At 42.3% G+C, this 11,778-nt stretch overlaps 1 protein-coding gene across 4 annotated transcripts in view; it reads left to right on the top strand.

Annotated features, from left to right (window-relative positions):
- The window catches only part of SPTBN1 (spectrin beta, non-erythrocytic 1), a 135,545-nt gene that overhangs the window by 96,251 nt on the left and 27,516 nt on the right, over positions 1 to 11,778 (top strand). For all 4 annotated transcript variants that reach the window (XM_075413627.1, XM_075413626.1, XM_075413625.1 and 1 more), the window contains 5 exons: positions 333 to 1,203; positions 1,345 to 1,482; positions 2,108 to 2,864; positions 3,107 to 3,309; positions 9,069 to 9,159. In XM_075413627.1, the coding sequence (XP_075269742.1) occupies positions 333 to 1,203; positions 1,345 to 1,482; positions 2,108 to 2,864; positions 3,107 to 3,309; positions 9,069 to 9,159 (2,060 nt within the window). The remainder of the gene's footprint in view (positions 1 to 332; positions 1,204 to 1,344; positions 1,483 to 2,107; positions 2,865 to 3,106; positions 3,310 to 9,068; positions 9,160 to 11,778) is intronic.

Raw genomic sequence — 11,778 nt, 5'->3', positions numbered from 1 at the left:
ATTAACTAGAGTAAATGATGTTAATTTTGTGCAATTGTGTGTATGAAGCTGGTAGAAATCTGGAGTAGTGAATTTTGTTTCACTGAAAACAGCCATGAATATCTTTCCTTTCAGGTTTTTTTTTTGTCTTTATACAAAGAACGGTATTTTCTGATCTGTGTTGTTGTATGGTGGAGCTTAGTTCACTTTTACTTTCAGGAGACTAATTATGAATTCTTTTGCGTAAACTTCGTAGATGGAACAAACAGGAATTAAGAACTCTGTGTATGCCCCAGCTATAGAGATGAAAATAAATCAGTCCAACTTGTAATGTACATTCTCTATCTGAACAGGGTACAAACCGTGTGACCCGCAAGTTATCAGGGACCGTGTCGCTCACATGGAGTTCTGTTACCAAGAGCTGTGCCAGCTTGCAGCTGAGCGCCGGGCCCGCTTGGAGGAGTCCCGGCGCCTCTGGAAATTCTTCTGGGAAATGGCTGAAGAAGAGGGCTGGATCAGGGAGAAGGAACAAATCCTGTCGTCTGATGACTATGGGAAGGACCTAACCAGTGTTGTCCGTCTCTTGAGTAAACATAAGGCTTTTGAAGATGAAATGAGTGGTCGTAGTGGCCACTTTCAGCAGGCGATAAAAGAAGGTGAAGACATGATTGCGGAAGAGCATTTTGGGTCTGAGAAAATTCGAGAAAGAATTAAGGATATCCGGGAGCAGTGGGCTAACTTGGAACAGTTATCTGCCATTAGGAAGAAGCGTCTGGAGGAAGCCTCTCTGCTTCACCAGTTCCAGGCTGATGCTGATGATATCGATGCATGGATGTTGGACATCCTCAAAATTGTCTCCAGCAATGATGTTGGCCACGATGAATATTCCACTCAGTCCTTGGTCAAGAAACACAAAGATGTGGCTGAAGAGATTGCAAGCTACCGGCCAACCATTGACTCACTTCACGAACAAGCAAAGGCTCTACCACAGGAACACGCCGGATCTCCAGATGTGCAAGGCAGGTTGTCTGGAATAGAGGAAAGATACAAAGAGGTTGCTGAGCTGACTCGACTGCGCAAACAGGCCTTGCAGGATACCCTTGCTCTTTATAAGATGTTCAGTGAGGCAGATGCTTGTGAGCTTTGGATTGATGAAAAGGAGAAGTGGCTGAATAATATGCAGATTCCAGAGAAGCTGGAAGACCTGGAAGTTATCCAGCACAGGTGAGAATGCCTTTGTGAGGAAATTCGGGGAATACTGGGTGGAAGGTTTTTTTTACACCAGCTACCTTTCTCAGCTTGCCTGTGGCTCATACTCTCTAATGCCTGTGTGATCTTTTTTGTTTGGCTTTTTCTGTCCTCCAGGTTTGAAAGCTTAGAACCAGAAATGAACAATCAGGCATCCCGTGTTGCAGTAGTGAACCAAATTGCTAGACAGCTAATGCACAGTGGCCATCCAAGTGAGAAGGAGATCAAAGCACAGCAAGATAAACTCAACACAAGGTGAGTGAAGGCCTCGTGCTCGTGGATGAAACGAGTACACTGGGGTCATTTGTCTTTATTGTATGTGTTTTTTAAGACATTCTGATACTGTTACCTGAAGTATCTGTAAGGTAGGCCTTTAAAGCTTCAGAAGGAGAAAGAGCTGTGTCTTTCAAATATTTGATTAACAGATGGAGTTTTGCTGTTGACTTCAGTCAGGTCTTGAGTGTATCAGTACCTTGATTTGAGAGCTGGAAATTGTAATGACTATTATGATGAAGAAAGAAACCAATATAATTTCATGTAAACTCATTCATTTTTGGCTTCACAATAAAGCAAGAGAGTACCTTCAGTGTGAAAATTAGGTGTAACTAGCAATTTTTCACTTGAGGGAAAATTAGACTTTTAAGGACTCTGTGTTGCTTGTACTTGTCATATTCTAATATACACCATAGGTTGGTTAGTAGTTGTTTTGCTAAAACTATTGGTGATATGGAAAGGACTGAAAAAAACATGAATAGTTAGGTTATTTCATGGCTTACCAAGCTAATGTGAGCAACTGCTCACTCCGCAACGTTGCCATATCCTTTTCCCCTGTTATACACAAATGTCATTTTCTCTGCTTTTCACTCCTCACAAATTTCAGATGGAGCCAATTCAGAGAACTGGTAGACAGGAAGAAGGATGCTCTGCTCTCTGCTCTGAGTATCCAGAACTACCATCTTGAATGTAATGAAACCAAATCCTGGATCAGGGAAAAGACCAAAGTGATCGAATCCACACAAGATCTGGGTAACGATCTAGCTGGAGTGATGGCCCTGCAGAGGAAGCTGACAGGCATGGAACGTGACCTGGTAGCCATTGAAGCCAAGCTAAGCGACCTGCAAAAAGAGGCAGAAAAGTTGGAATCAGAGCATCCTGACCAGGCACAGGCTATCCTTTCACGACTTGCAGAAATCAACGATGTATGGGAAGAAATGAAGACCACCCTCAAGAACCGGGAAGAGTCCCTTGGAGAGGCAAGCAAACTGCAGCAGTTCCTGAGAGATCTAGATGACTTCCAGTCTTGGCTGTCCAGAACACAGACTGCAATTGCGTCTGAAGATATGCCAAACACTCTGACAGAGGCTGAGAAGCTGCTCACTCAACATGAGAATATTAAGAATGAAATCAACAATTATGAGGAAGATTATCAGAAAATGAGGGACATGGGTGAGATGGTGACACAAGGGCAAACTGACGCTCAGTACATGTTCTTACGCCAGCGCCTACAAGCTTTGGACACTGGATGGAATGAGCTTCACAAAATGTGGGAGAACAGGCAAAATCTCCTTTCCCAGTCTCATGCCTACCAACTGTTTCTCAGAGATACCAAGCAAGCAGAAGCATTTCTTAATAACCAGGCAAGTGGTCAAGATATATCTTATTTCATTTCTACATGTCGGCATCATATACTGCAAGCAATTAACAAGCGTGATCGTTTGGCAGGAGAGCTAGAAACAGATAAATTGCCCCTTTTTAACTATAATTTGCGTTTTGTGTTTTACTTCTAACTGTTCTTGGGAGATGTTTCTTTTCATATGTGGTGAAGCTGCATAGCCTGAGTGTAATACTTTCATCTCTCTGATTTATGCTTTAATCACAGGAGTACGTTTTGGCGCACACAGAAATGCCCACTACCTTGGAAGGAGCAGAAGCTGCAATTAAAAAACAGGAGGATTTCATGACCACGATGGATGCCAATGAAGAAAAGATCAATGCAGTTGTAGAGACTGGCAGGAGGCTAGTCAGTGATGGGAACATTAACTCAGATAAAATCCAGGAGAAAGTGGACTCTATAGATGACAGGTAAGGTCAGAATTATGGTGGAATATAGCTATTCATGCTTTAATTCTGTTCTCTGAGAGATAACCTTTTACCAGCGTCCAAAGGCAGAGTAACATGTTAAAAAATGTCTGTTGCACACTCTTTTCTTTGTCCTGTGGAAAAATAGGAACAGTAATGTTTCAAAAATGTGCTGGGCTAATCTTGATTAAATTTTACCTCTCCCATTTTCTGGAGACTTACTAGGTAATGAGCTCACTAACTGGAATTTGGCTGTATGAGTGTTGCTACATAATTCTTGGAGTATTAACAGACTTTATATTCTGATGGGAGCTGTAGCAGTTAGCTATGCCTGGTTCCACAAGTCTTAGTTTCCTCTGCTACCTCCTAACTGATTTAATTATAATTTTCTATTCCTGTCTTTCCTCTGAGGAAGGAATGTGGCTCTTCAAGGGTGTAATTGGCATTGTATCTACCCCACCCGCTTGGCTTTGATGGCCTTTTCCAGCTTGTCTGGCCCTTCTGAAATCAGATTAGGAAGCATTGATACAAATGTGCCTTTCATCCTAGAAACAAGTCTTTCGCTTTGTCTCTTTAGCTGTGACATGGATGCTATAGAATGTTAAGAGCTTCTTTTTCTTTGAAAACCAAATGTTCAATTTTGATGGCTATGATTCACGGTTCTTCCTGCTTGTGGTCTGAATAATAGTGAAGTCTTTCAAGGCACTTTTCAATCACAAGTATCAGAACACAGCAGTAAGCTCGTACAGAACTTTTATGTCAAATGTTACTGACGACCCTTCTATCAGACTTGCATCCTCCCACAGTCGGTAAGCTCAGGGTTATCCAGATGCCTTTATCTCCAAGGAGAAACTGAACTGAAGTAGTTCAGAAAATGTTGTGCCTTTCCTGTTTTGGTAGACATCCCACTGTGTATGCACCCACTTTAGCTGTGGCTCATGGCTTCAAGAAACGTGGATATTCCTGTTCCCAGAGCTTGCTGAGGGCCTCTGAGCCCTCTGACAACCTAACCCCAAGGATACGTCGCATTTTCATTCTCTCTCTAGCCAGCCTGACTCTTTCTAGATCCCAGCGAGAATCTGCAAAGGCCAGGAGGAGGAGATTATGTGAAAACAATCAAGGTCAAAGCTAGGAAATGGATTTTCCCCATTTACCCTTTCTGACTTTCAATGTCCTCTGCTGTACGTTTTCCCATCCACTTATAAAAGCAGAAGGACTTGATCCTGGCCTTCTGGTCAGGTATCATCTTTCTGCAACTTTTGGAATATTAAAAGATGGTATCCAAGGATATAGAAGCAAATGGTCAGCTGCTGCTTGCAGCCCTTTCTGAGGTGGCTGGAGGGGGAGACGGCTTCAGTCTGTCCTGTGTGCTCTGCAGAGAGGTTCCTGCTGCTCTGGCTGTGGTGCTCTGGTGACTCTTTCCCCCAGTGCAGCTACTCCTCTGTGTCCCTGTTGTCCTGTGGCACCCTAGCTGGCCACCTGGGCTGTCTTGGCTGTGGGACGTTCTGTGCTAGAGTTCTGCTCTGAATGGCAGGCAAGTACTAGAGACTGGTGTTTTAAGCCCACTTTTTTCCAAGGCGCTTCCTCAATTCCAAAGCTATTTATGCAGAGCACTGCAAAAACCATCCCGTGCACTGCTATTCAGGAAATCCGTGTGATTGCTCTCTGAGTCTGTAAGGCTGATAAGCCTCAAGAACAAAGCCTTAGGGCTGGGTGTAGTGGGAGTGGTAGCAAAGGAAGCCTCTTCGGTTTTACAACAAATTGCTCTCCCAACCAAGCTCTGCTTGGGTGTATAACAAAGGACCAAAACAAACAAGTACAAATATGTGCAGTGGCTCCATGCTTCCTATATGGAACTCTTTGTTGTTCTAAGTATTGTTAATAGTGTTTCTTACAGGCATGCTTCCAGGCTATTCCAGAGGAGACTTCACTGTCAGTTGGTACAGCAGACAGCCACGGCCCTAAAATGGTCACCATCTAAATAGGCATGGTCGGCATCACACTGTGGAAGGAGAGGGGAGTGCAGAAGCAGAGTGGAGCCGTGCAATGGGAGATAAACATTTCAGCATAATCTTTTAGTGCAGTTCTCAAGGAACAGTAAATGGGAATAAGGACATGGAGAAAGGGTGAGGGAAGGAGAAGATGGGTTTGAATAAAGCTATCACTAGCTAGCTTTTCCAGCTAGGAAAGAAACTGGTCTCCCCAGTGCAGCTGTCCCTGCTTTGGTGACTTCTGCTGCACTTTCTGCCAGCTGGAGAGGAAGTGTTTTCTCCTTCATTTTCTCTTGGAAGAGTATAAGGGGACTGCCCTAGCCTGTGTGCCTTCACGTGGCCTCTGATTCTGCAAATGAGGTTTAGTTTAAAGACAGCGGCAGATCTGACTCTGGTTGTGATCTGGGTATGGTTTTCATAAACTTCTGCATTTGTGCAGCTTTCTTCTCCAAAGAGAACAGAAGTAATATTTGTTCTTGCCTATTCTGAAAGGAGAGCGCCTCTTGATTGCTGGAACAACTAAGAAGCTAAAACTGTCTTGCATGTATCTCAGTATTCTTAGCAGGCAGTTGCATTCACGCTATGTGTAAGATTTATTATTCCTTCACAGGCTTTGAAACCCACAGGCTTACAGTTAAACCACAAGTGATTTTGTCAGTTTTCAGTATTGTTAGCATTCTCAGGGGCCTCTGGGGAGACAGCATGGGAACATTGTGGCAAATCTGGGTGCTCTGCCCTTGAAATTATTAAATAGAGTCAGACACCTCCTAGTGCTGAAAGGATCTAATATTCGAGGTTTAGGTTCTTTGTATTGTTGCCACAGAAGGAAGATGCCCCCATGTTTTAACCGACTACCGTACGTTCCCTAGCCCCTCTTTAACTGTGTAGGTCTGGCTTAGCTTGGACGTTTGGATCTGAGGTTGCCTGTTTGCTATATGCATAGGGAACCCCTCTTTTAATGCAGCCCTAGACACTGTTACGGTGCAAGTCATATATGTGATTATTTATGTGAACAGGCAGATTAATTCAAAGTCATTCTAAATAATTAGAGTCAGCAGAGCAACTCTTTTGTGCAAGTGTGGGATCTTCTTCCACAAACTATTTTAGCAAATTAGTAAGAAGCAGGCATTGACAACCCTAAGTGTGACAGAGACTGAGTTTCTGGCCCTCCTCTGCCATGCGCATCTCAGAAGAGCAGGATTTTAATAGTTATGACTGTAATCAGCTGTTGAACAGTAAGCTTTGCACTTTTCTCCACCCTCCAGTGATGGCTGAGTGCTTGTAGCCTTCAGCAGAGCTGCAATCCAGTCTGTCCACCACCCCAAAATGCCTGGCTAGCTCAGCTGAGGCCTCTGCACATGCAGCCAGGGAAGCAGGGTGACCAAGCAGCCTCTGTAACACCATGCTTTTCTCATATCTGGGTAAAAATTTGTATTGCGGAGAATTCTGTTATCCAGTCTGTCTGCCAGTTTATTCTACCTAAAGCCCTTCAGCTGTACTGGTGGTAGAAGGTAGGAGAAGCTTTCTGGTGATAGGGGTAGTTATGTATAGAAGATTCTAAAATCTCTGTCATTGGAGCTTTTATAGAATTTGGGGAAACATGAACAAGGATTTAATAATGTTTAGATATAGCCAGTCTGGGGCAGGAGAGCAGACTAAATGACTTTAGGCCCTTTATTCCCATAAAAAACAATGTTAATTCTATGATGAAAATACAGGAATTCATGCCTGTTCCATCAGTGTCCATCCTCGAAATACCACCACCACATCTTGAAGTATCCAGTTTAAACCTTGTATCAGTTAAGCCTTGTTCTTCTTCAGAGAGTACTCATCTTTCAGTCTCACTCCAGGTCATCTTGGACAACCAAACAACCTTTTACAATTAAAATAGCTGTAAGCGCCAAAGATCATGTTTGTTATGCTGAGGACAGAAAAAAAAAAAAAAAAAAGTTATGTCACTGTCTGTTTGATATCCCTGTATGGTTTCCCTTGAAAGTTCCTGAAGTTAGTATTTCCAGCACTCTCTGGGAAGTACTTTTTGTTAGTTTTTTAAACTCAACTTTCCTCAACATAAGAACTTCTCTACTTAGTTTTAACTCTGTTCAAGTAAGTGTCATAAAAATTCTCCTTTAAATTTCACGACTTGTGTTGTCTCCAGAACACATGAGTCTGTAATATAATCTAGCCTTAAATCTGTGAAATCATTGTGATAAAATCACCCAAGCAATTCCTTGCTTCATTTTAGCAACCTGAGTAATGCACGGTATTTGCCCAGGCATATAAAAATCAGCCAAGAAAGAGTGGAATCAAAGTCAGTGATGTTAGCTATGTTATAGAGATTATTCCTAAGGCACAGTTTATGCGTCTTTTGCTTTGTGCTCTCTCAGATAACACCTGTCAAAACTTCAAGATTACCTGGGCTTGGACTCCAGCCCCTTGCTTCGACGGTTACATACAGTCTTCCTTGCCATCTGATCTGTAGATCAATTTTCTTGATCTACAGTTACATAGGTGCAGCTTGTCTTGTTATTCAGAGGAAGCTGTTGAGACAAAAGAGAAGCAATTTGTAGTCCTGTGAAGGGTTTTGTGCTATTGCTCTGCCTACAGACCATTTCCTTTTGTCTAAAACTTATCCCTAAGTATTCTGTGTGTTTCTGAAGTAACTAAATGCATGCCAGAGAGCTTGCTCTGGTAACTTACTGTAGATCAAGAAAAGTGTTATCTTAATCCAGTTGTCATCAACATGTGATTTGTAGTCTTCTAGAATATCATGAGTGTCTGGAGATTTCCACTAATGTGGATTTATTTAGCTATTGACGGTATGTGCTTAGATCATCGTATAAATTGCCACCTTTTAAAGTAATTTCCAGCTCTGTATCCCTGTTTGTCTTAGGTTTTTACAAAGGGCAGCTGTACTTCACTTTAAGAGCCTGTACAGTGAAATATGAACTCGCCTTATAAATAATGAAAGTACTGAAGGACAGGGATAACTACTCCAAATTATGCATTGGTTAAAAACATGTTCAGAGATACCTTGGGAATCACATCTTTGGGCACCGTGACCATTTGAAGAACCCACCAAGACTTTTGGAACTGCCAGCATGACTCATCCTGCAAGGGGCAAACAGTTATGAATTAAAAATAGGGCTTCTAGACTAACCTTTTCTTTTCTGCTGTCTACCCTTAAACGCTCTGAAAAACATGTTCCAATGTGCCTAAACCTTCTATCTGCAGAAACACACAGGTGTGTTGCATGCATTGTTTGTTAAATACAGTATTTGGAAGGTTATGTAAACCACTCCAGCTTTGTTCAGAAGAATGAGGCGCAGAGCTATAGCGAAGGTATGTTATGAAGGGCCTTACAGCAAGTACACACTTTGCAAGAGCCACATAACATGCAATCTTCTTGTTGCAATTTTGCAGATAGTTGCGTTTCTTTGGCAAAAGGTGTGAACTTCCCTGTGGTCTTCAAATTAGTGGGCCAAATTCTGTACATAACACTTGTGAAACCCTGCTGACTTCAGAATTTTCCCTGCGTATTTAACTGGTCACAAAAATAAGTAGATGCTGAACTTAAGTAAGCACATTAAGTAACACATGTGTATCTGAGCTTCAACAGTGTCCTTTGTTTGAAAGGCAGTAAAAGACACACACCACATGCTTATTCACTATGTGTATCTCGGAGAGGCTACAGAAATGAAAAAATGACAGTTTTGCATGAAATGCCTATTTCAAAATTTTTTTTTTCTCTGCTGTTGTTTTTTTCTCTAGACATAGGAAGAACCGTGAAGCAGCCAGTGAACTTCTGATGAGACTGAAAGATAACAGGGATCTTCAAAAGTTTCTTCAGGATTGTCAAGAGGTAAATTACGTCTTTTCACTTTTATTGGTAAAAGCTGCATTCTGCAGAAGAGCATTCTTACCACATATTTTATGAGGACTGGAATACTCAGCATTTTGCAGTCAAGTCATCCAGTAGTATTCAGTGTGGAGTAAACAATTCAAAAAAAACAACCCCCGCCCAAAACCCTGCAAAAATTAACCTTTTGGTTTCTTTTCTCATGAACTGAATTTCCTTTTGTCATCTAAACTAAGACAGGGATAATTGCCAAAAGCAGTGAACATTTTTTGCTGTGCTATGTATTAGTCATGTAGAATCTGGTGGGATTAGCACTGAACTCGTTAAGAATTTTGTCTACAGCTGTACATAATGTATGCGGCCTGGTGCAGATTTAAAGTGATTGCTATAAAACATTAGTCAAAAGAATAGGAGGTTGGGAAGAAGAGGGGAGCAGGATTAAAAAGGATCATTTGTAATGTGTTATTTTTCTGATAGTTTGCATATGTTTAAAATTGTTAAGTATTCTGACATTTAAAAAATAAATCTTGTGACTTACATGGACTGTTAACACTGAAGGCAACATTTTAAAGTTAGGAATAATCTTGTTCCTAGCATGAGGAATGAATCAAGTAATTTTCAGGTTATTTCATGCAGTACTGACAGATATTAGAGCGCCTTGCTTATGACGTACATTAAAAACTAGCTATCCTTGTCTAAAGCCTGCAAACAGAGCTATGTATATGACGAAGCTGCTCTTTTAAATTCAAGAGTCAGTACATTAGCTGCACATCTTGGCCAGCTATGAGAGACTGGAAGTCGCTGCAGTGTGTCTGAATGGAATTGCTCCACAGCTGAGATTTTGTACAAGAAACAAACAAAATGACGATCATAAACTGGGCAAATGATGTTTGCTGCTTGGTTGCCTAGATGCAGTCTCTTTTCCTGCATTGCATAAGTTAACCATGTACTTGGCTTAAATTGCTCCTTCCTTGGTAGTAAAAACATGACAGACTAGCAAAAATTTTGTTGTTATTAGCAGCAGCTTCTTCCTTCCTCTGTAACATCTCTGGTACAAAAATCCCCCTGGCTCTTGGAGTTCTTTTTTTTCCCCTATATCTTTGAAAGAAGAAGGGAAACGTAAAAGCTCTAGTGTCTGGCCGCCTGAACGCCCTTCCTCTCAATTGTTTCTCTCCAGCCACTAAAGCATGGATGTCTCGACTGTACCGTTCAAAGACAGAACTTACAATACCCAAATGTTACAAATTTCTCCAGTCCTTTTTGAGAGGACATTAGCCTTGACAATAATTGAATGGTTGTTTTCTGAGAAGACAGCCATAATGAGACTTAGAATTTGCATTAGCGTGATTACAAAGTGCCTACTGATACCTACGTTGGGCTGGAGGGATTGTGTAATGAAGCAGCACAGGCCTGCGGAGTGGAAGGGAGCCAAGGGAACACCTCGCCCTTTGCTTTTTCGTTAACTCTGACTGTGAAGCTGAGAATTGTTAGAAAACAGATTTGAACCAGTCTCGGTTTCACCTGGCAATGGTCCTTGGGCCTTCCTGCCTGCCGGTTTCCCATCCATCTGTAACTTGAGGAAAGGAAGAGTGTTTTCTGCAGCGTGCTCCTTCCCCAGGGCAGCGACATTCCTTATCGGTCACTCCGTGCTGAAGCATTATGGTAAATGTGGCCTCCTGCCCCTCGCTCCTTCCTTGCCTCTGACTGACTGGCCAGGCAGTCAGCAGGGTCAGTGGTGCTCGGGGAGGTGCCAGTATAATGCTCATAACAGCTCAGCGATGATGAACCTTTCCGCTGGGTCACAGCCAAGGGAGAACACAGCAAATTTTCTTGTTGGTAGTAGTCAGATACACTGTCACGGGTTAATCCTGGGGTGTTGCTTTTTTTGTCTGTTTCTCGCATTCGTAAATATGAACGTGTTAAGTTGGCTGAGTGAATGAAATAAAGAGTGACAGCAGAAAATCCTGAGAAGAGGAGATGTGATAAATTTTGCCATTTAATTTTCTTTGACTTCCTGCTCTTTCACAGCTCAACTTAGAAGAGATTAAAGCTGATCTTCCCTGCAAGTGCTTAGAAGTCCCAGCACTGTCTGGGCTAATTTCTCTAGGGGCGCTGGAGTTGAAAGCATTTGGCGAGACTCTGCACGTCAGAAGTTTTATCCCTGTTCATGGAGTGTGCCGGCAGGTTTTGTCATGTAGTGCACACATCTGTGAACCTTACGCCGCAAGATAGACTGTGTCAGATTGGATATTTGCAATGTCTGGGATGCGCAGCAGCAGTCGGTGCTCTTCCACCTTCCCTTGTTGCCCTGCCTGGTTTACAGGGGTTTTGTCTCTGTATTTCTCTTAGTTCATGCCTGGGTTTTGTTGCAGAGAGTTACAGCCTTCTGGGAGCTGATAGCAGAAACAAGATTCTGTGGTATAGGTGCAAATGATGTGAGGTGGCCTAATAGCTAACTCTGCTGGCATTAACAACGGGCTCGTGGTTTCCTGGAGAAATCACTACTCCAAGCATCAAGCTGAGGCACTGTTTTAGGGAATTACTGTCTTGTTTTTTAAATCTACATTGCACTGAGGATACTGACTTCCAGTGACTATGGTGGTTGCAAAAAAGATTTTAATA

Source organism: Opisthocomus hoazin, chromosome 2 (genome assembly GCF_030867145.1).
Source record: "Opisthocomus hoazin isolate bOpiHoa1 chromosome 2, bOpiHoa1.hap1, whole genome shotgun sequence".
Lineage (NCBI taxonomy): Eukaryota > Metazoa > Chordata > Aves > Opisthocomiformes > Opisthocomidae > Opisthocomus > Opisthocomus hoazin.
This window is presented reverse-complemented; position numbering and strand designations above follow the sequence as displayed.